We start from the raw sequence: 25,224 nt of genomic DNA, 5'->3' as shown, positions 1-25,224 counted from the left end.
GGAACATACGGTAAAGCTCCGGTTCCGTCCATATATATATGGTTATATATGTAACAGAAAGGGCAGCTAGGGTCTGTCGGGGACGGTAAAGGGAAACCCGTTGAAGCGCGGTTGGTGTCATATATATATATAAATAATAATAATAGGCATTCATTAATAAATATATGTATATATATGTGGTGATATTAGATAATAGTAACTAATAGTGTGTATGGATCTAAAAATTGATAATAGTTCGGGAGAAACATGGTGAAGCGGCTCTGGAGAGTTTAAAATATTGGTATAAACTGGGCTTTCCTGATCGGGAGTTTTAGCTTAAAACGGTTGTTGGAGTCAGAGAAGGAAGAGAAAAGTTTTAATTTATGTTGCTGTGCATTTTATTTTTGGGAAAGAGAGGGCCAGGATAGAGAAAAATAAATAAGCCAGGGACAGAGAGCGTAGAGAGTGTAGGGATTTTTTATCTCAATTTCACCCGAGATGTAGACTGCACCGGACCTGGACTGCACCGGCGGACCGCGTGCAAATCCCCCTTCACCTCCACCGTATGACGACAACGCCCAGACCGGCGCTCCATCATTCAACCTCTATCCAAACCTCACAACAAGGAGGAAACACCCGCTATCAGCGCAACGGGTTTTATGGCAGTCCGGTATACGTTTTCCGTGCATGGAGACCCAGTGACATGAAGGACATAGCAGAATGTCTCCCGGACCCATCTGCAGTGGGAGGGGAATCCCTCGCTACAGCCATTCTGGAAATGGCCCATCACCCATCGGCGAAGTGCGCCAAGTCAAACTGGGCCTATGGTGGGGTCGCATTCAAGGCGACATTCCCGGGAGAGACCAAGCTGATATAATGTTCGTGGAGGCACCGGACGGCAAGGACGACCACAGGAAAGTGGGGAAAAACAGAGGCAGGTCTGCTTTCGTTGTGGCGCAATGGATCATTGGTCCAACGATTCTCCAAAAAGAATCGACATAGACAATGGAAGGGCCGACTGGCAGTTCGCAGCTTCCCGTGAAGTGACTGTGAATCATCCAAGAGGCAGAGGTGGAAGGGGGCATTCGCATTGACGGGACGCAGGAGCAGGCCAGGTCCAAGGAGGAGGTATGTGCACCATAACACAAACACAACAAACACGCGAAATGGTAGGCTCAGCGTCAAAACGCACACAAGCACCACATCCAAATGATTGTTGTATGGTTCTCACCAGCCTTACGCGACCTGATCAGCTAGATTGAATGTGTCATTTGCACTGACATAGGCCTCACGGTTGCCTCCGATGCAAGCCCCATGATCCAAGCATACTTGTGTATTTCACGCGCACCAGGATGCTTTTATTCACGGGACTTGCTGCAAGAGGGACCGGGGTCAATAGCTGACATACTGATAACAAACGCACACCATTGCATGCAGAACCAGCCAGAAATACAATATATGCGCACAGATGATTTGCATTTTACTGCCAGAATGTTTTATGATGGACAACTAGCGGAGGTCGAGGAACTGTGGTTCAAAAAAAATATTGTAATACAGCTATGTTGATGGGGCAGTTGTTGCTTTGAAATGAGAAGTTTTGCATGTTAACCGTAGCTTCTGACAAAGAAGTGAAGGGATTCTATAATCCCGACTCAGCCCAACATCCGTCCCTTGCAAAAAACCCCGACATGACATGGGCTGGATTGGGCCCATGGGCCCAATCCAGCCCATGTCGTCCCCCCCCCCCCCCATGATGTATGCTACAATGTTTTTTAGAGTTAAAGTAGAGGGTTTTTGGTGCGCTCGCAACAGCAAGCCATGCTTACAGGCCTGGGGTCTCATTTATAACCGTTGCGTACGCACAAAACGGGGCTGAAATTGGCGTACGTGACTTTCCATGGCAAGGTTGTGATCTATAAAAAACCAACTTGACGGGAAAATGTGCGCAGCCCTAAGCAGACTCTGACCCATGCGTATGCATGGTTTGGAGGAAAAGGAGAATTGGCGACACAGACGGTGTGGTGGTGAACTGAAGTCAGACCGAAGAATTGCAGAGTGAGAAGAACGATTATGTTTTATCATCGCCCTTCAGAAATTTAATTTCAACCCGTATCATGCGTTAAATCCTAATCAGAATAATTTAAATCCACTGCGTTATTTCTCAGTTATAACTCCAGAAACATCTCCTTAGAATAGAAATAAAAATAAATTCTCTATATTTAATCCCGTCACTCCATACTGTCCACTGACGGCGCGACTGCATGGAATAAAGCATCTGTCCAACATGTGTCAATAACATAATATCTTTATGTGACACTGTAAACACATAATCAAATGTCAATTAAATCCCAAGTGTGAAAAACCAAGCCACACTCCTCATCACAATCGTTGTCCGTTACTCTTGATGCTTTTCATGACAAATCAGGCATTAAAAAGGGGTTATGTTCAAGAACATTTTACGTGGGTGATTACAAACTGATTATCCAAGGTGTTCTCAGTCAGTCTTATTACCGTAACCCTATAAATACAGAGGTGAGCGCCATGGTAATGCTGCACCATATGGCACTTCTGGCGAACCATGCAAATGGCAGGATTCGGAGGGAGAGGGTATTTAGGGACCATAACGATTTATTGGTAGGCTACATAAAAATATGTAACTCTATGTCAGACCACTTCTTTTTTAATTCTGGGACTGTGCGCTCCGTGCTACTGACAGAGTTCACTGCTGCAGCAACATGTTGCCACTCACTCTGCTTTTTGTTGTTGGCGATCCCAATCCCGTGACCACCGAACAAAACTACCTTTCGGGCCTCTATCTCACCCACAATTGTCTCCACTTCAACCTCCGTGAAATTTCGCTTTTTTGCTTTTCTCAGTACTTCTGCCATTGTTTCCGACAAGACATAATACTTGCATCTGAGTCTGTTTTATATGCAGATCGAATTCATGAGGTAATTTGCATCGACCATTTATGGTTAAAAAGGGGCGTGTACAGGGCGGAACGTGAAGCTGATTCAGCTGCGCACACTTGTAGGCACTCTGTGATTTATAAAGCAAAGATTGCGTACGGTGTGCGTACGCAGGGTTTTATAAATCAGAATATTTTTTGGCGCACGCAAAACTTGGCTTCTGGGCGTACGCACATTTTTAGTAACGATCCCACGCACAGTTTTATAAATGAGACCCCAGGACTCGAACCTTGTCCACCAATCATCTCCAAGTCCTGGCACACTCATCTCTGCATGTCAAAATCAAAAAGAAAAAGGCACAGGGCACACAAGCACACAGCAGACCGTACAAAAGAATGACCACAGTCATTACAAGAGAGAGAAAAAAACAAAACACAGCGGACCGGACCGGCCCGTATTGGGTCAACGGCCCACCGGGACGATGCCCGGTATGCCGGATGGCCAGTCCACCCCTGTACATGCCCCAGTACAGGGAAATTTACAAACATGTTGGATTATTTCCATGCGTCGGATCGTCAAGCTACGTTCATTCATGTAAAAACATAACATAATGCCGGTTCATTTATGTAAACAAGACGTATCGCCCTACGTATTTTTTTTTTTTGATTTTCCGATTTCCGGTGTTCTGGTGGATGTTTCTGTGTGTGGATTTCTGCAGCCAGCAAGACTCTCTTGAGAGATGTCTGCAGCGGAAGTTCGTGTGGGTGGATGTCTGCAGCCAGACTCTCTTGGCTGCTCTAAATACCTAACAGGAGTCTTTCCAAGAAATGTACAGGATATGTTGTGGCATCCCGCCCCTTAAACCTCGGCCCGGGCGGGGCCGAGGTACAGTGGTAGACGGCGTCTACCGCCGTCAACCACCAGACGGCGACCGAGAGCAGCCCTTTCACGTCCCCAATCAGTGTGTTTGGGGGACACCTGGCCGGTGGCAGAGGAGCCATGTTAAAAGGAGGTCGAGGACAGACAGGAGGGCAGCACGGCAGCGACGAGGAGATAGAGGCTCACGGAGACCCTTTAGAACTTAAATGATTGTACTCCATTTGAACAGTGTCTGTCTGGTGCAATAAACGCCGCAAACGGCTTTAAACCCTGACCCAGTGTGATCCATACCTGGAACCCGACCTTCCAAGGACCGGGTTACCACATATGGTGGAGGATGCGGGCAAGCTGAGAAGACCCCACTACAAAACCCCGGTAAAGAAACTCCCCAATCCGACATGCAGAACTGGAGGGGGCCGCCCCCGCCGCCGCCCAGCGTCAGCAGCAGGCGCAAGCCTCCGACCAGCAGCGGGAGACGGCGGAGGGCCTAGCCCTGCTCCGCGAAGCAGTGCTCCGGCTCACCCAGCATGCCGTCCGCGACGCCCCGATCACCGTCCCGACCAGCTCACCAAGCTGATGGCCCGCTCACCGGGCCTGATGATGATGTCGAGGCGTATTTAAAGGTCTTCGAGCGGGCCGCCCAGAGGGAGAGCTGGCCAGAGGAGCAGTGGGCCCATATCCTGACGCTGTTCCTCACCGGACCAGCCCAGCAGGCGAGCCAGGACCTGTCGGCGGAGACCGCCCGGCAGTACCCAGCCCTGAAGCAGACGATATTGGCCTATTACAGGCACAACCTCACGGCCCGCGCACAACGCCTCCACGATTGGCGATTCGACGTCCGGGGCCCGGTGCGGACGCAGATTGCCCAGCAGAGCCGCCTAGTAAAGCGGTGGCTGTCAACCGGAGAGGGACCCAGCCCTAGGGACCGGGTCCTGATAGACAATACGCTCCGACAGCTCGCGGTGGACGACCTCGTCAGACAGCTCGAGAACTGGCAGGTGGCCCAGCGGCTGAGCGACGGCACCGAATACATGCTACGAGTGCGGACAGCCCGGCCACCTCGCCCGCTACTGCCCTGGAGACCGGGATGTGCCGATGCCGTCGGCCTACGCGGACAGAGGGAGGGGCCCGCCCTGTATGCTGGCGACCTGTTGGACGCAAGGACCGTCCGGGAGCCCGATCATTCCGGCACGGGTCATGAACCGGGACACGCAGGCCGTACTGGACACCGGAAGCATGGTCATCCTCCTCCGCCCCGACCTGGCCGGAAGGCGGGAGGGGAGACCCATGGAGGTGGCCTGCGTGCACGGGGACACACGGACTTACGAGACCTGCCATGTGGTCATCCGGACACCACGCGGGGTGTTCACGGCTCGGGTAGGGATTGTACCCCACCTCCCGGTGCCACTCCTAATCGGGACGGACTGCCCGATATTTCACCGGCTCTGGGACCCGGGCCGAGAATCCCGAGGCAGGAGAGAGCCTACCCGCAGAAGGGCGAGGGGAGCGCGGCCGGCCTGCTGAGCTACACGAGTCCCGACGTCCCACGGGGAGTCGACGGTAGAGGACCAGGGGTCCGAGGGGAACGGTCCGTCCCCACCGGGGTCCCCGATCCGCACGGGGGGAGGAGGGACCGTCCGATCCGGGTCGCCGGGCCCCCACGCCGACACCCCGGACACCCTCACGGCATCTGAGCAACCCGACCCCCCGGAGGAGCCGGAGAGTTCCCCCCTGACCGAGTTCTCAGACTTTTTACCGGGGAGGGCGGAAGGTTCGGCCCGACCAGGCCAGTTCGCCGGCGCCCAGCTACAAGACGAGGCCCTGAAGCACGCCTGGAGCCACGTGGTGTCCCACGACGGACAGCCCCGAGACTCGGTGAGTCACCTGCCATACCCACACTTCACCACTAGGGGGGAACTGTTGTACCGGGTAGCAGAAGTTGAGGGGGGAGTGAGGGAACAGTTGGTAGTGCCCCGAGTGTATGTAAGCAAGGTGCTTTATATGGCCCACACCCACCTCCTGGGAGCCCACCTGGGGATGGACAAAACCCGGGAACTGTCAGGGTTGCCCCGAGTGCCAGAGGGTCGCGCCTAGGGCCACAGTCAGGTACCCTCTCGTCCCCATGCCGATCATCGAGACCCCCTTTGACCGTATAGCTCTAGACATTGGGGGGCCCCTGCCCAAGACCAGTCGGGGTCACCGGTACATCCTGGTACTAGTGGACTACGCCACCCGGTACCCCGAGGCTCTACCCTTGCGTGCAGCCACCGCAAAAGCGGTCGCCCGGGAACTCATGCTATTGTTTAGTCGGGTGGGGATAGCCAAGGAAGTTCTAACGGATCAGGGTTCATGCTTCATGTCACGCGTAATGAAGGAATTACTCAGGCTCCTGCAGGTGAAGCAGCTCCGGACTTCAGTCTACCACCCCCAGACGGATGGCCTGGTGGAACGTTTTAACAAAACCCTGAAGCAGATGCTAAAAAAGGCCATGGACCTGGACGGCAAGAACTGGGACCAGCTGCTACCACACGTCCTGTTCGCCGTACGGGAGGTGCCCCAGGCGTCTACCGGGTTCTCGCCGTTCGAGCTCCTGTATGGACGACGACCCAGCGGTATCCTGGACATAGCCAAGGAGGCCTGGGAAAGCCAGCCGTCCCCCCACCGCACCACCCTGGACCACGTGGAGCAGGTGAGGGACCGCATGGCCCAGGTGTGGCCCATCGTCCGGGAACACCTCCGGCAAGCCCAGCAGGCCCAGGTGAGGGTCTACAACCGGGGAGCCCAGTTGCGAACCGTATGAGGTGGCAGGGACCGTATGAGGTAGTGGAACGGGTGGGTGACGTAAACTACCAGGTTAGACAACCAGGGAGGCGGAAGCCTACCCAAGTGTACCACGTCAACATCTTGAAGCAGTGGAGAGGGGGAGGGGGAGGGGGACCCCCTAGTGCTGGCGGCCCAACGCGAGATCCCAAAGGTTTCGGTGGGGGAGGACCTCAGCCCGGCCCAGAAGCAAGACCTCAGGGAGGTCATCATGCAGCACCGGGACGTATTCTCCGAGCTGCCGGGTAGGACCGCGATCGCCCGGCATGACATCAGGACGGCGCCGGGAGTGAAGGTGAGAGTTCCCCCCCATAGGATCCCGGAGGCCTGAAGGGAGGCCATCCAGGCCGAGGTATGCCGGATGCTACAGCTCGGTGTCATCGAGGAGTCTCGCAGTGCCTGGTCCAGCCCGGTAGTCCTCGTACTGAAGCCAGATGGGAGCTACCGGTTTTGCAACGACTTCCGGAGGCTGAACGACGCATCCGAGTTCGATGCCTACCCCATGCCCCGGGTGGACGAGCTGATTGAACGCCTTGGACCAGCCCGGTACCTCATGACCCTGGACCTGACCAAGGGGTATTGGCAGGTACCGTTGACCCGGGCTGCCCGGGAGAAGACGGCGTTCTCGACGCCAGGGGGGCTGTATCAGTACACCCTCTTACCCTTCGGAGTACATGGCGCTCCGGCCACCTTCCAGTGCATGATGGACCAGCTGCTGAGGCCCCACCAGGACTACGTCGCCGCCTACATCGACGACATAATCATCTACAGCAGTGGTTTTCAAACTGTGGGGCGCGCCCCCCCTGGGGGGCGCCAGAATTCTTCAGGGGGGGCGCGACGTGAGAAAAAAATAAACCCGAAAAAAACCCTGAAAGACGATGATTCAAATCATCAGTCGTACTTCAACTGTCTGTAGAAGTAACATAACTAAATCAATTTTCAACCGTTTATCTTCGTGCAAACCATTTAACAAATCTACACACTTGTATCTTCAATAATATCAAAACAGAATTTCGATATCATTTAAAATGTCTTCAGAATCACAGTTTTAGTTTCATACCGCTTAGTTTTCAGCTGTTTTCATTGAAGACGTCAGCCCATTCTGATACACCTACTTCTAGACATCGTAACTCATTTCCGTTTTCAACCGTTTACCATCGTTCAAACCATTAAACAAATCTACACACTTGTATCTTCAATACTATCGAAACGGAATTTTGATAGCATTTATACTTTTTTCAGCATCACAGTTTTAGTTTCAAAACGGCGTCGTTTTCAGTTGCTTATAATAATTTAGGTCACCATAGCAACGCCGGTAAACAAACGCTGCCGAATAGTCGAATCTCTGGACTGAAAAGGCAGATCTGATTCGACTCAGAAAATTCAGAGTCGGGGACCCTGAATGAATCTGTAAACTGGCAGTTTACACAGATTAAGATGTTCAAATGTATTTAAAAAAGGTTAAGCTAAAACATGCTTAGATAAAGTTGTTAAATTGTGTTGTTTAAAAACGCAAAAAGATGTTGTAATGTTTCAGAAATATGTTTAAAAGATATGTTAAAAAATTTGTTTCAAATGTTTCAAAAATATGTTCCAAATGTTTTAAAATTATGATCGGAGATGTTTGAAATGTGTAAAATAATTAAAATAGCTTTCAAAACACAGGTATTTCGAAAAAAAAATTGGGAGGGGGGGCTCAGCTGAATTTTTTTCTCTGAGGGGGGGCTCACTCTCTCACACTTTGAAAACCCCTGATCTACAGCCCCAGCTGGGATGTCCACATCCGCCAGCTGAGGGCGGTGCTGGGGGAGCTGCGGAAGGCGGGCCTCACGGCCAACCCAGCAAAGTGTCGTCTCGGGCTGGAGGAGACGGCGTACCTGGGGTACCAGGTAGGGCGGGGGAACGTCCGACCACAGGAGAGCAAAGTGGCCGCCATTCGGGACTGGCCCCAACCCGCACCAAAAAACTGGTGAAATCGTTCTTAGGACTCGTTGGGTACTACCAGCGGTTCATTCCCGGGTTTGCCACGCTGGCCAGCCCCCTGAACGACCTGACCCGGAAGACCCTGCCAGATCGGATCACCTGGTCTGAGGCAGCCAACCAGCCCTTCAGGACGCTCCGAGAGGCCCTGTGCTCGTGGCACAACGGCTGGGGTGCCGGGGAGGCGGTCGTCCGCCTCGCCCTAGCGTTGGAGGAAACGGCGGTGCAGGCTCTTCTGGACCTTGCGGACCAACGGGACCTCGGGGCTCTGACGCGGGCCTTGGAGAGGCGTTTCGGGCAGCGCGCCGTTGGCAGCCACAGCCGGCAGCTGCTAAATAGACGCCGCGGCCAGGAGGGGGAACAGTTGGGGGCCTACACAGCGGACTTGCAGCTGTACACCCAGCGAGGTTATCCAGGCATCCCTGCTGCGGTTAGGGATGAGGTAGCCCTGCATGCCTTCCTTCAGGGACTGGCCCAACCGCGGCTGGGGCAGCACATCCGCCTCACCATGCCCCTGACCCTCGATGTGGCTCTCCACGTGGCAGAACAGGCGGAGCGGGAGCTCTCCGACCAACCCAGCCTGCAGGGAGATGATTGCCAGGACCAGTCTGGTCCGGCCAAGCACTGCTGCCGTCGTTGTGGTGCCTGGGTGGACGCGGCTGGGGCCGGGCAGGACGAGGAACGGGTCCGGAAACCAAGGCCACCGGACCTCGAGCCGGAGCAGTGTCGGCGGGTCAAGGATTGCGGGGGGACTGGACGGCACCCAGCCCATCCCAACCGCCGGCATGGCCGGCGACGGGCCAGATGGCGGAGAATGGGGTCCCCGAACGGCCCTCCAGCGCCCCCCTACGGCAGAAACTGGTGGGGGCCCCGATAGAGGTGGTCCCCGACCACACCCCCAGGTCCTCTGCAGACAGTTGGAGACGGGCGTCCCAACCAGGGAGGAAGGCTGCACCGCAACGGGGCCACCACTGGCCGGGGCCAAGGCGGCGGTGTCGGCCCCCTGAACACTCGGGACTGTGCATTGGGTGTTGCAGGGCTCCAGACTTATTTTTTTCACTAGGAGCACTGTGGCCACTAACTGAAAATTTTAGGGGCGCAACTAGAAATTTTAGGGGCACACACTGTTCATCAACATGCCAATCAAATATTCACATTTCTACTAATTTTCCCTGTATAACTAATAACTATTTTGATAATAGATGCAGAAATTACAATGTGCTGTTTCAAATTCAGTGTCACATTTTATTGTGATTCACATCTATCCCAACAGTTTCCAGGTTTGCGCATGCATGCGTTCGACAAGTACAGAAGCGACAGATTCACGGGAGTGTGCCCGCTTGTCGTGCCGCTTGACAGGACGCTGAGCCTCCTCTCTGCCCGCTCGCCTCTCCATTGAGAATGCATTATCAGACCCGACAAACCCACTCCCGTGTGAAAAGCCCTTTATGGCACCTGAAGCAGAGTCCTGCACTGGTTCGGGTGACCTGCACAATTTGGATGAAACGAGTCGGGTCGGACGACTGAACAGCGCGGGTCGGGCGCGGGTTTTGAGATCGTCAAAATCGTCAACAATGGATGATGTGCTTTTTTTGCAGAACAATCTAAAGCACCAAGCCAAACACCAGATAGTGTAATTCCCATCTAATGTTTCTAATTTTCCATCGGGTGCGGGTTGGGTGTCGATATCAATTTATAGCGGTTCTGGTCGGGCGACTGTCGGAACACGGGTCGGATGTATTGCGGGTATTGCGGGTAGTATTGCGGGGGCGGGTGGGTGCGGGGTTTGTAAAATAAGACCCGTGCAGGACTGACTTGCACTGGCACACTAGCCGTAGGTCAGAAGAACGAGTCAATCTTGCTCATTGTAAATGCACGTAGCAGGTTGTGAAATCGTTCTCCTTCGCACAGACGTTTACGCGCGCTCGATAATCTCTAGGACCCTCCACCTCGACACTTTAGCCATTTACAGTGGTAATTCCCTATCCTTCTTACACTCATTGGCCTGCTAAAGATTCTGGATTCATTGACAAATTTACTGGTCGCACATGCGCGACCAGATGGAACATTCTGTCGCACACTCTCAAATTTTGCGACCGTTTGGTTGCAGTTTGGAGCCCTGTGTTGGGGTCGTCGGGACGTCTGACCCCTAAGGTGGGGGCTGTGTGGCGACTCCTACGGGGATCGCGCCGGGGATTCTGGGAATCCGAGATGCCGGTTGGGGAAAAGGGTTTTTATTGCCTTTTTGTGTTGGGGTTAACGGGTTTGGGGTGTGTGCTCAGTAGAATGTAGTTGTGTGTTGTGGAGTGTTGCTTGTTGTGTGTAGTGTTGCCGGCAACCGTTACGGAGAGTTGCATGTCTGTTGGTTGGGTGTGCGGGGCGCTGTGTGTTGTGTGTCGTGTTAAATAAAGGCAGCTCTCGTAGTCGTGGGGTGTATGGGGCACAAGAGTGCCCCATACATCACTTAACCTGGGCTCCTGTCTCGTCCTTCCCGCGCTGCTCACCACAATACAAATGGGACATGCTACAGGTGGTTTCACTGATCAGCACACATGGAGCGCCACATATCGAATTTCGTGAGCTCAGCCGATGTGACATGTCTTCTGCTGCGCAGTGGATTGTGGGACAGAAAGACCAAAAGGCATCTTGGCCCATGATCTTGGCTTGATAAATGCGACCGGATGTAGCACAGCATCCTTGCGTTATTGGTGTAATGCTTTTTCCATAAAACCTACTTATTGGGACATACTAAATCTTTTTCTGGCATACTAATTAGTATATGACAGTATTGGAACGCAGGACATGTGGGGTCTGACTTACCTCAGACCCTTTCTGAACTTGTTCAGTATATCACAACACCACACTTCTGTGTGGTGTTGTGTTGACCACTCTTTGTGTAAAATAAGAAGCTGTTCAGGACTGGTATTAGCACTACAAATATGAAGTCCAATTAGGTATGAAAGCTTCAATGCCATGTGGTCTCAATAAAGCATAGAATACATTTATTTACATCAGTGTGTGCAATGTTTGATGGCAAAAAACGTTAAGTTGCCACGTACAGTATATATACGGCTATCGATTGAGCTGAAAATGGATGTGTAGGATATTTTCTTCTTGCTGTCCATAGCCTTATATGATGTTTGTTCTGTGTTTTTAAATCCTACAGCTTTCCAAAAATATACGTTTCAAAGTGGGGGAGAGCCGGGTCGATTGAAACACTTTTCAGTTAAACGTCTTTTTCAAAGATGACGTTACGTATACAAATAATTTTAACATGTGATCAACAACTCACATGTGTGTCCTCTTAGTTACAAGTGTAATTGAATACATGTGTTGGATGATCGAGCTGTTTTTTTACTTTGAAAGTAAGTTGACATTTGTTTCAACTTCCCCGCTTAGTCGGGACGTTTGAAACACACATGCGGGACGAATGAAACAGCATATTTTAAAAATAAACTATTGACCTTACACTTCTAACATACCGGACAACATACTAGTGTACTCGTCATTGCTAAAATTTCACATAATTGTCAAGATGCACATTTTGATTAAAACACACCTTTCTTCTTTTATACCAGTTGGACGACTACATTTTGGTTTAATTTATGCAGAGCCGGACAGTAACGGAGTACATTTACTTGAGTACAGTACTTAAGTACAATTTTGAGGGATCTGTACTCTACTCAAGTATCATTTTTGGGGAGTACTCATGACTTTACTCAAGTAAATTTGAGAGGCAAATATTGTACTCTTTACTCCGCTACATTTTTATCCATAACCGTGAGTACCCGTTACTTCTTCTAAAAAATAAAAGGAGAAAAGAAAAATCACGGAAACCCTCAATTAGTTGTTTCCCTCTCAAACGTGATTGGATTGTGCAGGCACCACCGATTAGGACAGCCTTCAGCCTATCAGCAATCAGCTTCGCTTTCCGCCAAAATCAGCTCCATGGTCAGATTTAGATGAGACGATTGTTGATTTGATTGATGAAAAAACAGAGAAACTCACACATACATACAATTGTTAGCTGAATTTTATTTTCTGATATTACATATTTATGTATGCTGAGCAATTGTTTATATGTTCTTGAGTATACTGGATACTATTGTGCTATTGCCATGGTAAAAAGATGAAAATGACTTGATTTTACTTTCAATTTCTTTTACATTCTCCAAGGTATTAACGTTTTTCATGACTCCATGTAGGACGTTTCTATACATAAATGTAAGCACTGTGGCAGTAGTAATGCAATATTTAGAAAATGTACTCTTGTACTCTTGATACTCAAGTACTTTTAAAAACAAGTACTTCAGTACTTTTACTTAAGTAGACATCTGACTGTAGTACTTTTACTTGTACTTGAGTAAAATTTAGCGAGGGGTATCTGTACTTTTACTCAAGTAAGGAAGCTGTGTACTCTGTCTGCCTCTGAATTTAGGCCTACTTATTTCCCTGTCCTAAGTCATGTTTAGGGTAGTTGAACATCCTGTTCTTTATTTTAAACAAACTGATGACGTGCGGGACGTTTGAAACAAGTGTTTCAATCGTCCCGACTGGCACAGGCACTTAAACCTTTTTTGCCTCTTAAATTCAAAATTCTGACATTGAACACTTTAGGACAGGTTTAAGTACTACTTCATCTGTTGTATTGTTATATTATTATGCCATGAAACAAATAACACAACTGTTTATTACAAAAGAACTACAGCACAGAAGATTGTACTTGCCTCATCGAAAACTGTTTTGCGGGGATAACATTTGAACAGTATGATGTCATTGCACAAAATTTCCTGGGGTTGGTCAGTCTTGCTTGCTGAACTTAGTGACAAAATTTGACGTGAAAGACTTGCCTGGTTTTCGAGGAAATCGCTGTGTTTCAATCGTCCCGTGTTTCAATCGACCCGGCACTCCCCTGTAGATCGTTTCAACAATGTATAAAGTTGCTTAAACCCTATGAAGGTTTGTATTTGTGTTGGAGAGTGTTGCACTGATGGTACAACTCTCTGAACGGAACGTATGATCAAATCAAAAGAACGTAGGCATACTATTTTCCAACCTTCTTTTAATGTCTCGATGATTCTGCTTGGGGACCGAAAACCTATGCATGCCTATTTCGTGTAGAAATTATGTCCCATTCATTATGACCCATTCATTTGTGTAAAGAAAATACTAACATTCAATGCTGTACTTTTTATATTGGCATATCTGGCAGGGGTCATGTGTAGAGACATTGAAACTCCGTAACAGAGGAAAGTCCCTCCTCAAGTCGTTAATATTAGGCCTGCGTAATGGCGTCGTACTGAACGACCCAGTTGATCCAGTCGAGGTAGTTTCGCACCTTGGTGTAGACACCAGGATAATAAGCGTGTGCACAGCTGATGCCCCAGGACACAATGCCCTCAAATTTATTGTTACAGATAAGCGGACCTCCAGAATCGCCCTAAAAGAGAGGAGAGAAAAAAGAGGTAACATGCATGTTTAGATCAGTCGTAGCATTTTAGATTCGATTACAATTTGGATTTTACGGTGGCGCTGAGCATTCACCAAATAAAAAAAAGTTTCACAGCTAATGTAGCCGTTAGCACACTCAGGATCTCGTAATTACGAGATAATATCTTGTAATTACGAGATAAGGATCTCGTAATTATGAGGTAAGGATCTCGTAATTACGAGATAAGATATCATATTTACGACGTAAGGAACTCGTTTACGAGAAAAGGATCACGCCTCATTCATAAATAACGTTGCTGGCTAGCGGCAGGCCGGCAAAGATGACGCTATCCGACGGGAAATGGGAAATATTGATGTTCCTTAAAAGTGAGGAGGGCATTAATATAAGTATGTCAACATTGCGCAGACATCTGAAGTCATTGGCCGGCAAAGATGACGCTATCCGACGCTATCGTACTTTATTTCCTGCTCGGGTTGAGGCATTGGGAAATATGGATGTTCCTTAAAAGTGAGGAGGGGGTTAATATAAGTATGTCAACATTTTATTGTTCAGAAAACGTCTTACCTCAAGCTCTTTTCCAATTAATGAGCTAAATTGTTTTTATACAAATCAATAAAATATTGTTTTTGTGGGGAAATATAATTTTTGTCCCACTGCCCACATTAGATTTTGTTTTAATATTGGCTGTGACAGTATGTCACATAATGAATGTATTCAAATTTAAAATACTATGTAAAATACATAGTTAAGGCAAACCCTGTCAGTTGTTAAATTATTTTAAAAAAACCTTCACAGTGGTATAATTATTAATGAGCACATACCACTGACTGAAGTGATCTATTGCTTTTATACAACGGTTACTATTATGGCAAAACGAAAGTCATAGACACACTACATTAAAAAACAACAAGAAAGTCAAAGTAGCTGTTTTATTAAAGAATACAAAAAAGTAATCCCTCCTGGCTGCCTTCAAAATGCACGACGGTCGCTATGCAACACACTTTAGCGTCCCTCCGAGAGAAGGCTCGGCTAGAGCGGTTCGCCGGCAATTTATCAGGTCCGACTGGGCTTTTCTCCTGAACAGTCCCAATGACTTCAGATGTCTGCGCAATGTTGACATACTTATATTAATGCCCTCCTCACTTTTAAGGAACATCCATATTTCCCAATGCCTCAAACCCGAGCAGGAAATAAAGTACGATAGCGTCGGATAGCGTCATCTTTGCCGGCCAATGACTTCAGATGTCTGCGCAATGTTGACATACTTATATTAATGCCCTCCTCACTTTTAAGGAACATCAATATTTCCCATTGCCTCAACCCGAGCAGGAGATTAAATACGATAGCGTCGGATAGCGTCATCTTTGCCGGCCTGCAGCTAGCCAGCAACGTTATTTATGAATGAGAGGCGTGATCCTTTTCTCGTAAACGAGTTCCTTATGTCGTAAATATGATATCTTATCTCGTAATTACGAGATCCTTATCTCATAATTACGAGATCCGTATCTCGTAATTACGAGATCCTTATCTCGCGAGATCCTGAGTGTGCTAACGGCTACATTAGCTGTGAAACTTTTTTTTATTTGGTGAATGCTCAGCGCCACCGTAGGATTTCAAACCAAATCCTTGCGTGGGCCTTCAACGCTACCAAACTCACCTGACACGAGTCTTTGCCGCCAAAGCGCGAGCCCGCGCAGATCATGTTGTCGGTGATCCTGAACCAGTAGTAGTACTTGCAATTGGGAATGAACTCCACGTCCACGACCCTCAGCACGGGAGACAGGAACTGGTTGTACACCCTCGTCAGCCCCCAGCCGCTGACCGAGCACCCGCTGCTACGGTCCAGCTCCGGCGTGCTCTCGGTCGGCATGGTGACAGGCTGGACCCTGGAGTTCAGTTCAGCGGGTCGGTCGAGCTACGTGCGCCGAACAAACACTACAGTTAGTTAATTAAGCTTTTTATAAAAAGTCACTTGTGCCTGAAATATGGTTATACGTTCTGGCTACTCTTTTACGAAAGCCGTAGATGTTAATCGTTTTAATATTTCATGCTAGTGATTATCTATAGGTTTGGTTATGTGGGGGGAGGATTTTGTTTTGCAGTAATTTTGAGCCATACCTTGACCAGCATAAGGTCATTGTCGAAGGTCCTGTAGTTGTACAGGTAGTAGACGATGACTTTGGAGACATTGAACCTTTGCTCAAAACCTTCCTCCTGATGTAGGTTGTGTTCACTCAGGACCACTGTAAATAAGTGAGCCCTTGAAGAGCAACACAACTGTTAAGGGCAGTGACACAGGCACTCAGTCATGGTTTATTCTCTTTTTAATAATCTCAAGGTGCTCTCAAAGTGATGAACAGAAACTAGTACAGTAAACAAACCAATATAAATGATTAGGAGGATATGACAGAGGCCTGGGTAAATTGGTCTTCAACCTCTTTTTGAAAGAATGTTTTGCTAAATCGTTTATGCGAAGGCCTAACTATAAAGGTTATGCAACAAGAAATATATTATGTCATGTCATCAAACTAACAAGTGCAAAGCAGAAATGAATTGAATCCCCCACTAAACAACTTTTAATTTGCTCTTTGCATGACACTTATTCTGACTTAAAAATACAGTTGGATACATATGCCTTTTATTTATACCAATAGACATCTCTATTGTCCATATTATACTCTTGAATGGCTTTCGTATGGAGGTGCAGTAACTCACGGTCTCCAGCAGTGGGCGGCACACACCAGCCACAATCTATTGATGAGGGTGGCCCCGCAGAAGTGGCTGTTTCTGTACTGGAGCGTGGCTTGATACGGTATGGTGTAATTTTGCACTTCCACGCCTCCAATTATTCTATCTCCATTCTGCCCTTCCACGGCTCCGATAATTTTATCTGCTTAGAACAGAGGGTCGCTAAACCAATCAATATATGTAAGAAATCTCTGCACCTCAATTCGATTTGATTTGATACATATAGACTCACAGACATTGGAACAAGGATCACTTCAAAGACAAAGAACGGAACAATGCAGCAACAATTTACCTGTTCTGATGAGTAGGATCACAAAGAGGAGTAAGAAATGGCAGGAATGAGCTGCAGTCATCTTGCCTAACAGCAGCGAGAGAAAGAAAAATTGGCCAGTATTATAGGCATAAATACCAAAGAATGATGTCAATAACATATATATAACAACAATTATAAAACTAGCTGAATATCTATATTTGTTGGCCACCAAGGAAGTAGGTTCTGTGTTTTGGCATGACAAATCAAACCTAAACCCAACTAAACTGAACTTCATGACTCCACCCCACCACCAAACAACACAATCCAAGATGGTATCTTATCAGAGTACGACAAAGACAATAGATTAAGAGTAAATAAAGTAAAGGTAAATGAGCATGATGTCAGCCACTGTCAGTGGGCTCACCTTCGCCGTTAAAGCGCAGTTAATATCCCCAGATGTCAGGCCGTTCCAGTCCCTCATCCAGTCGCAGTACAGCCTTATACCCTCTCCTTCCCCAACACAATGTAGACGGAGTACTTGAGAACCTTGGGCCTGTTTTATACTGTAACAATATGCTGGCTGTCATTGTCCCCCCCCCCCCCAGCCTTGCTTTTGTCTACCCCACACAGCTCAGTGTCAGAGTTAACGCTGATGCTTGGTCCCTTATACTTTGGTTTCACTCAGACAAATAGACACACACACGCACAAACACACACACACACACAGGTGACACGTCTATATGGATGCGCACGCAACAAACGCCACACATGCCGGCGTGCACACAGATATACATGTAAACAAAAACATGTGTGCATCACACACACTCACACACACACACACACACACACACACACAAACTCTCACACAAACACGCACACACATGCACAAACTCACACATACACAAACTCTCACACAAACACGCACACAAACACACACACACAGACACACACCGGCACACACACAAACACAAACATCAGTGAGACACTGACCTAGTACACGACAAAAGCGACAGTCTCTTCCTTTATTAGGACTCCTTCTCAGGTTATTGTGCTGGTGTATTAAGTCTATTGTCCGTTAGTGGTAAGAAAGTCAATCTTCAGGGAGGTGAAATCCCAGAGTGATTATAGAATAGGCTTGCCAGACATGGTGTATTGTGCTCTGTGATGCCATGGGACGACAGACAATAGCTTGTCAGACTTGTCTGCTTTGGATCAACAGTTTCTCCATTTATTTTGCGCCATAGCACCATTCTGTTAGATGTTCCAATATGAAGATTGACATAATTCATAATTTTAACGAATTAAATTGAATGAATCCATTGATTGCACTATAAGTAGTGCATTTGGCTATGGTTATTTACTTGTTTTTATTGTTTACTTGTGTATCCCAAGATACAGACTAAACGTGAAGAATCAAATGACTTTCTAAAAAGTACTTTGGTTGTTAATATCAACCAAGCATGGGCGCATATAGATGTAAAGACAGGGAGGCAGAGATGGAGACTGTCAACCAGCTCTTTCATTTACTGTCCTGGATGGGAAAATGGGTTTTTGTATTACTTCGGACATCCTCTGAATCAGATTGTGGTGATCCACTGTCTACCTCATGTCAATTGAAACACAGATTACAATTTTAATCCGATCAATATCTCTCTAATAGCCACATTCTCTTTCTGTTGGGTGTTCCCATGATTGTTGGTGTACACAGGGGTGGAGGCCACTGAATCCAGAGTACCACCCATAAGGTCCGACCACAGGTCCCCAAGGTGCTAACCCAGCCCTGAGGGGATAATGGATACTGTGGCTCTTCTGCCCTCAGGTGCCAGAGTGATCTGACAAAAGGATCTGTATTTCACCGTACTTGTCTGTTTTGTGCGTTTGTGTGCGTGTGTGTGTGTGTGTGTTTGTGTGTGTGTGTGTGTGTGTGTGTGTGTGTGCACATGCGTGTGCGTGTGTGTGTGTTTGTGTGTGTGCACATGCGTGTGTGCGTGTTTGTGTATTTGCAGGAAGCACATTCAAAACCAAAACAAAACATAGCAGTAACATGCAACAAAGTGTTCTGCATGTGAATGTATAGGGATATTTATTTGAATCTTTGCTCCAGAATTTATAGGAGTCAACACTCAACACGTCATCTTTATCATTAATTTCTTTTCACAAGGAACTGAAAAATAAAACTACTTCCTGGTCATACAACAATATCGTCGGGGCATTAATGCATGAACTGACCAGAAACGAGCCGTTTGTGAGCAGTTTCCTGATTAGGATAACAGTGGAGATGGGGTGGGGTTTCTCCAAGAGCAGTGGGTTAGTCGCCCACCAGGGAATACCTGACATGGGCCCACGCGGCTATCTCATGCATCCTACCAGGAAAACATTAAGGATTCAGCGCTGTGTAAATGTGGGCCAAGAGGGAGGTCACTTGTGACCCTATTCCCATTTGGAGCGGGACTTGCTGACTCATCAGAAGGTTGATAATGGTAATGATGATGATGTATAGGATGGTGAAGAAGTTGCATGGTGAAGATTATGGTGATGAAGATGTCGATAATGATGGTAGTGATGATGAGGAGGAGGGCAGTGATGATGCGGAAGGTTGTGAGGATGGATGAAGATGAGGGCGATGATGAAGATGGTGAGGATGACACTGATGACGAAGCAAATGCAGGTGATGAAGAGGATGATGGTGGTTGTGAAGATTACGGTGTTGAAGAGGGTGGTGGTGAAAATGAGGCTGTTGATGATCAATGCGAAGAAGACGCTGACTGGAGTGATGGTGACATTCAACTCAAACACATGCAATTCTCACAGAGAAAAGAATGCGCGCCAAAGACACACTGATACACACCCGACACAACACTGCCAGAAACACACACACAAACACACACACGCACACACACACACACACACACACACACACCCACACACAAACAAACACACACACACATACACGCACACACACACGCACACAAACACACAGTGGGCAGCCCTGTTGAAACATTTCACCAGGGGTAAGCTGCACTGATGACACTTAGGATGCTGATACAGTATAGATGAACGGGCGCCCGCTCAGCACCCAGCGTTGCCATGGCAACAACGCAAGGCCTTTCGACAAGTCGGCAGTCGCTCGCAAGGGGAAGCAGGACGGTCCATGAAAGTGAACTTTGTTCCTGTCTCTTTCTGTTTTTTTCTCTCTCGCCCCGAACCCCCCCCCCCCTCAATCTGTCTCTCTGCCTTCCCCTCACTTTTATATCCACAGAGCCCGCTGTTCTACTATCCAAAGACGATGAAATGGAAAATCTTCCCCTTTCCCCCCCCGGTGGAAACGTGAGGATGGATGGATGGAGGAGATGAGATTCCCGATTAGTCCTTTTCCACAGGGGAGTGTGTTTGGTGGAGGGTGGTGGTACCAGGACCTGGCCAGGACCAGTTGAGCCGCGGGTCTAGTGCAGGACAGAACCCCTCTACCTCTCTCTCTCTGCTGGAACCTTCCTCCATGGCTGCTATCAAACCACTGCTGCTGCGTGTGTGTTGGGGGCTGCTGGGTCTCCTCACCGCTGACTGTGAGTATATACTTTACAGATGTGGCACAGTGTTTGTCTTTTCTTGGGAGGACCAGACGTCAAAGATATCCCATCTTCTTTGCAGTGTAACAAAAACGAAATACAGGGAATGTGTGTGAATATTCCCAGCAAACAAACACCCCTGTTTCCTTTATGCCTTTTAGCCTCGGGCCAATGTACTGTATGGTTTGCCTGGTTGCATAACGCAAGCAGGCTAAGCCCTCTCTAATGTTTCAGAGCGCAGTGTGAGATGGCCACACTAGAAGGTCAGGTCATATTGGATTTCCTTTCTCTCATAGGGACTACCCTGGTCACTTCCATATACAAATAAATGGGTCCGGGTTAATTGCCCTAATGGCGTCTTTATCATTCCTGCATGTTTCTGGACAAAAAGCGGATATTTTGTTGTTTTTTTGTCCTGAACCTTATTTTGTCTAATAAACTCTGAGTGAAACTAAACCGGTGGCTATTGGAAAGATAATGCAGATGGCATTAGAAAGATTCAATTAAAGTACACAAAGAGGCTGACTTTAAAGAAAATCCCTTTTGGGATAGTTTTATGATGCCTCTCATAGCTTTGGCTCTTCTTCTTTATTTCTCTTCTCTTCTTTCTCTTTCTGCTGCTCCTTCTTTTCCTCCTTCTCTTTCTTCTCCTCCTGCTCCTTAGCCTCATCCTCCAGCTCCCCCTTCTTCTTCTCCGTAGCCTCCTCCCCCACCTTTTCCTCCTCCTTCTCCTCCTTATTTTCCTCCTCCTTCTTCTTTTCCTCCTCGACCCACTGCTCAATCTCCTCCTCCTTCTCACCCTTCTCCTCCGCTATCTCCACCTCCCTCCTCTCAGTTTGCTCCATCTTCTTCAACCTCTTAACAAAATGCACACTCCGATATTTGTGTCTCCCGCTCTCAGGCAAGGTGCGGGCGCAGGGCCGGATCGTGGGTGGGTATACCCCAGCACCCAACTCCATTCAATACATAGTGTCGCTGCAGAGCACCCAGGGACAACACTTCTGTGGCGGGGCTCTGGTTCACAGGTACTGGGTGCTGACAGCAGCACATTGCAATATCGGGTAAGCAAAGGTCTTGCCATGTCAAGGGCGGATGTTTGACAGGCTGGGGAGTAGTTGTTCTATTGTCTCCCCCCCCCCCACCCTTTGAATATTGTACAGCATGTCCTCTGCACTGCTCATTTAGTTTTTGTATGAATTAATGAATGAATTGTATCTTAGGGTACTTGACTCGTGTTTCACGTTGAAACAGCTCTTGTTTTGAGAATGTTTGTCATTTATATTGGGCTATCCACATAGTTTTTCATTTTATCCTTCTTACTTTTTACAGTTATTTCTATCTTTTTACTGTTGGGAATTAGGCTTGTCTGGCATTTCGGCTAACAGTGAACCGTTTGGATTGTACCAGGGCGGCTGTATTGAGCAACCAGCCATCCTGGCACTTTCACACGGCAGGGTGGAGCGTGATCTCTCTCTTAATCAGAAAATAGAGAACATTTCGGACACAAGATCCTAGAACACTGACTTTTATGGAGAAAGAACAAAACAAAACAACAAAACACTTTGATCATCAATGGTTATGTCTCAATGGGTTAAAAAAATGTTTATGTGTATTTTGAAACTCACATCTGTGAATAATATAAAGCTTTGTTTATCAGGTTAATATCAGGGATACCATTTTTGGGTTATTTTATAATGACATATTTTGATAAATGAAAGCCTTAGGGTAGTCCTCCATAGTTCATCATTATCAAGCTCACGCACACAACACACAGGCACAACAACACACAGGCACAACAACACACAGGCACAACAACACACAGGCACAACAACACACAACAATAGAATCGTTGTATGCATCTATTCAAACTTCAAACTATTTGCTCCCATGGTTCCCCAGGGCAGAGCATATGATGGTCGTAGCAGGAGACTACTCCATGAGGACCTTTGAAGGCACCGAACAGTATTCCAAACCTCGTCTGCTCCTCACACACCCCCTCTACAACAAGAGCACCAACAACGCCGACATCATGCTCATCAAGGTGTTTAGCACAAAGCCTGCATTCACTCTTCATTCCTCTTCTTCTGTAACGGGAGGTCAATCAGTGACTTTTATTTACTTATTACTCGTACAAATATTTGTAATAATTGTGTAAATGAAAAACGATTGACTTCAACCAAACCAAGAAGTTTTGAGAAAAGTTTTTTTTGTTGACCTTTAATTCAACTAACAAATGTTTAGTCATTTTCCCCCCAATGACAGCTCACCCTGATGAAACCTGCTTATTATTCATCTTAATTGAAGAAAATCAAATTGCATTCCATTTTTGATTCATTCAAGTAAAAGCTCATCTTTGGTCCCATTCTGGATGTCCCCGGTAGCTGCGGGCCCCCGTGGTGCTGAACCGCTACGTGTCCCTTGCTGCCCTCCCCAGACAGGGCACCGGCGTCATGGAGGGCCAACTGTGTCAGGTGTCTGGGTGGGGCTACACCAGCCTGGTCGGGGGCCAGGCGCCCTCCACTCTGAGGACGGTCAATGTGCCCATTGTGTCCACGGCGAGGTGCAATGGCAGCCTGTCTTTCAGCGGGAACATCACGGCCAACATGATCTGCGCCGGCTTCCGGAGCGGGGGCAAGGACGCGTGCAAGGTACGGCACCACCATACCTTCTAGACTTCATGATTCTGTAGAACTGCCGATTTTAGAGAAAGGATTTCAAAGAAATGTTCATGTGTTGGAAGTTTGATATGACGTGTGTGTGTGTGTGTGTGTGTGTGTGTGTGTGTGTGTGTGTGTGTGTGTGTGTGTGTGTGTGTGTGTGTGTGTGTGTGTGTGTGTGTGTGTGTGTGTGTGTGTGTGTGTCCCACATCGAGTGGTCGGAAAGTGTACAATGTTGTTTTCCCACATTTCTTCCTTTGCTCTGATTTGCTTCTTCTTCTTTTTTAGCAACTCAGGTCCAATTCCCCCGAAAACACACAATTAATCAGTTCATTGTATTTCCATGAATTGTCTTTGACTTGGTGTGATGATGCAGAGCATTGAGAGTCAACAAGCATACTGTAGGCTGCCATCAGGGTAGGAGAGCCAGGCAGAACAAATCATTTCATCAATGAGCTTTGTTTTACAGTTTTCTATAAAATGGAACAGATTTTGCGATCTGAATCTGTGCCGTGATCCCAGCCTCTAGTCGACCGACACTGGTCGACTGTCTTGAGGGTCTCCAACCTGGGCGTGGCGGTGTTATAACAAGAGGGTGTGGCTTCTGTCTGGTCTCCTTAGGGAGACTCCGGTGGGCCGCTGGTGTGCGGGGGTCGAGTCTACGGCTTGGTGTCCTGGGGCAACGGCTGTGGCAACGCCAAGTTCCCCGGAGTATATACGGCGGTGTCCAAGTTCCGTCGCTGGATAGACCGCATCATCTACGGCTCCTACCTGCGCTGCACTAGAGAAGTACTGGACAAGTACTAGACTGGGTGCCAGGGAACAAGTACTAGACTAAGTACCGGGAGAAGTACTACTGTTTCACCGAGAGTGGGAGAGTTCGGTCCAGACAGGTTTTTAATGCACTGTTATAGAACAGCATCACAGCCCCCCCCCCCCCCCCCCCCCCCCCACCACCCTTTTCAGAGGCTGTGCCTTTCAACCTTTTGAATAGAGGTAACCTCATCTCATGTCTTACCGTAAATGCCAACAACAATTCTAAGACATTTAATATCTATAAAGTTATCACTTTTGTATTCAACAAATATTTAACAACTGTCCTTTACAAATGAGTCACTGTTGGTATTGCTATATTCACAGCGGTATTCCATTTTTATCAATATCCTCTATAAATAAAATTGGATTTTGAACAATAGACCATTCAGTATATTCATTTAGCCTGGCTCACTTTGTCTTTGTTGGTTTAAGCTCAACAAAGTTGCGACCGAAATCGACATACAGTCAGTAAGAGACCACACATCGGATGGATAAGACAGGTGCTCTCAACCGATAGAACTGCATAAATAACTGCCATGGACATTTGTTCACAAAAGGGGGAGGTTCGAGATCTTATCTGCGAGTTGTATTGGTGTCTCTGTTTTAGTGTGTTGCTGTGATCATGACAGGATGCCTGGCCACCCTCTGCTTTACTTCTCAAGGTTTCTTCCTTGATTATTAAGGGAGTTTGTCCTTGTCCTTTAGGGTGCTAGGCTTAGGGGGTGTCATAAAATATGGCCTGTAAAGCCCTTTGAGAGTGTAACCGTGATTAAGGGGCCACATAAATACTACTTTCTCAACTTGTTTTTAGAGTGAGTGGTGGAGGCTAGCTGTTCTCTTTCTCTGTAAATAGTTAGTCTGCTATTGAAAAATAATCACTTTCACCCTCTGGACGTCATTATGTTTATGTTTGATCAAGCACATATCTCGTATAGAAACACGAGGAGAGGGAGAGGTTCAGAACACTGTGTTGTTTGTCTTAACTGCAGAAGGTATTTTACTGGTCAATGCATCAACTAGTCTCAGTATGGTCGCTAAACAGCAAGCTGGCCGGAGGAGCATAGATCTTCTCTAGATAGGACACTGGTATGAGGGAGGGCTTCAGCCACACCATTCATTCATATAATATACGGGAGTAGTATTAGTATTTACTAATGTCAATTAT

At 47.7% G+C, this 25,224-nt stretch overlaps 2 protein-coding genes across 2 annotated transcripts; one reads left to right on the top strand and one right to left on the bottom strand.

Moving 5' to 3' along the window:
* The first annotated feature begins 221 nt into the window (after positions 1–221).
* LOC132470768 (trypsin-like) lies at positions 222–24,189 on the top strand. The gene is made up of 6 exons (XM_060069634.1): positions 222–1,107; positions 20,401–20,583; positions 21,488–21,647; positions 22,486–22,627; positions 22,968–23,234; positions 23,865–24,189. The coding sequence occupies exons 2-6, from the start codon at positions 20,517–20,519 to the stop codon at positions 24,048–24,050; spliced, it is 822 nt and encodes a 273-aa protein (XP_059925617.1). The 5' UTR covers positions 222–1,107; positions 20,401–20,516; the 3' UTR covers positions 24,051–24,189.
* LOC132470769 (trypsin-like) lies at positions 13,613–17,588 on the bottom strand. The gene is made up of 6 exons (XM_060069636.1): positions 17,445–17,588; positions 17,060–17,125; positions 16,735–16,912; positions 16,138–16,279; positions 15,677–15,934; positions 13,613–14,007 (listed from the first exon to the last, which is right to left on the bottom strand). Exons 2-6 carry the CDS (start codon positions 17,118–17,120, stop codon positions 13,843–13,845), a joined length of 804 nt encoding a protein of 267 aa, XP_059925619.1. The 5' UTR covers positions 17,121–17,125; positions 17,445–17,588; the 3' UTR covers positions 13,613–13,842.
* Positions 24,190–25,224: the final 1,035 nt, after the last annotated feature.

The sequence above is a fragment of the Gadus macrocephalus genome, chromosome 13 (assembly GCF_031168955.1).
Source record: "Gadus macrocephalus chromosome 13, ASM3116895v1".
NCBI classification, from domain to species: domain Eukaryota; kingdom Metazoa; phylum Chordata; class Actinopteri; order Gadiformes; family Gadidae; genus Gadus; species Gadus macrocephalus.
Note: the sequence above shows the minus strand (reverse complement) of the source record. Positions and strands in the feature narration are given on the sequence as shown.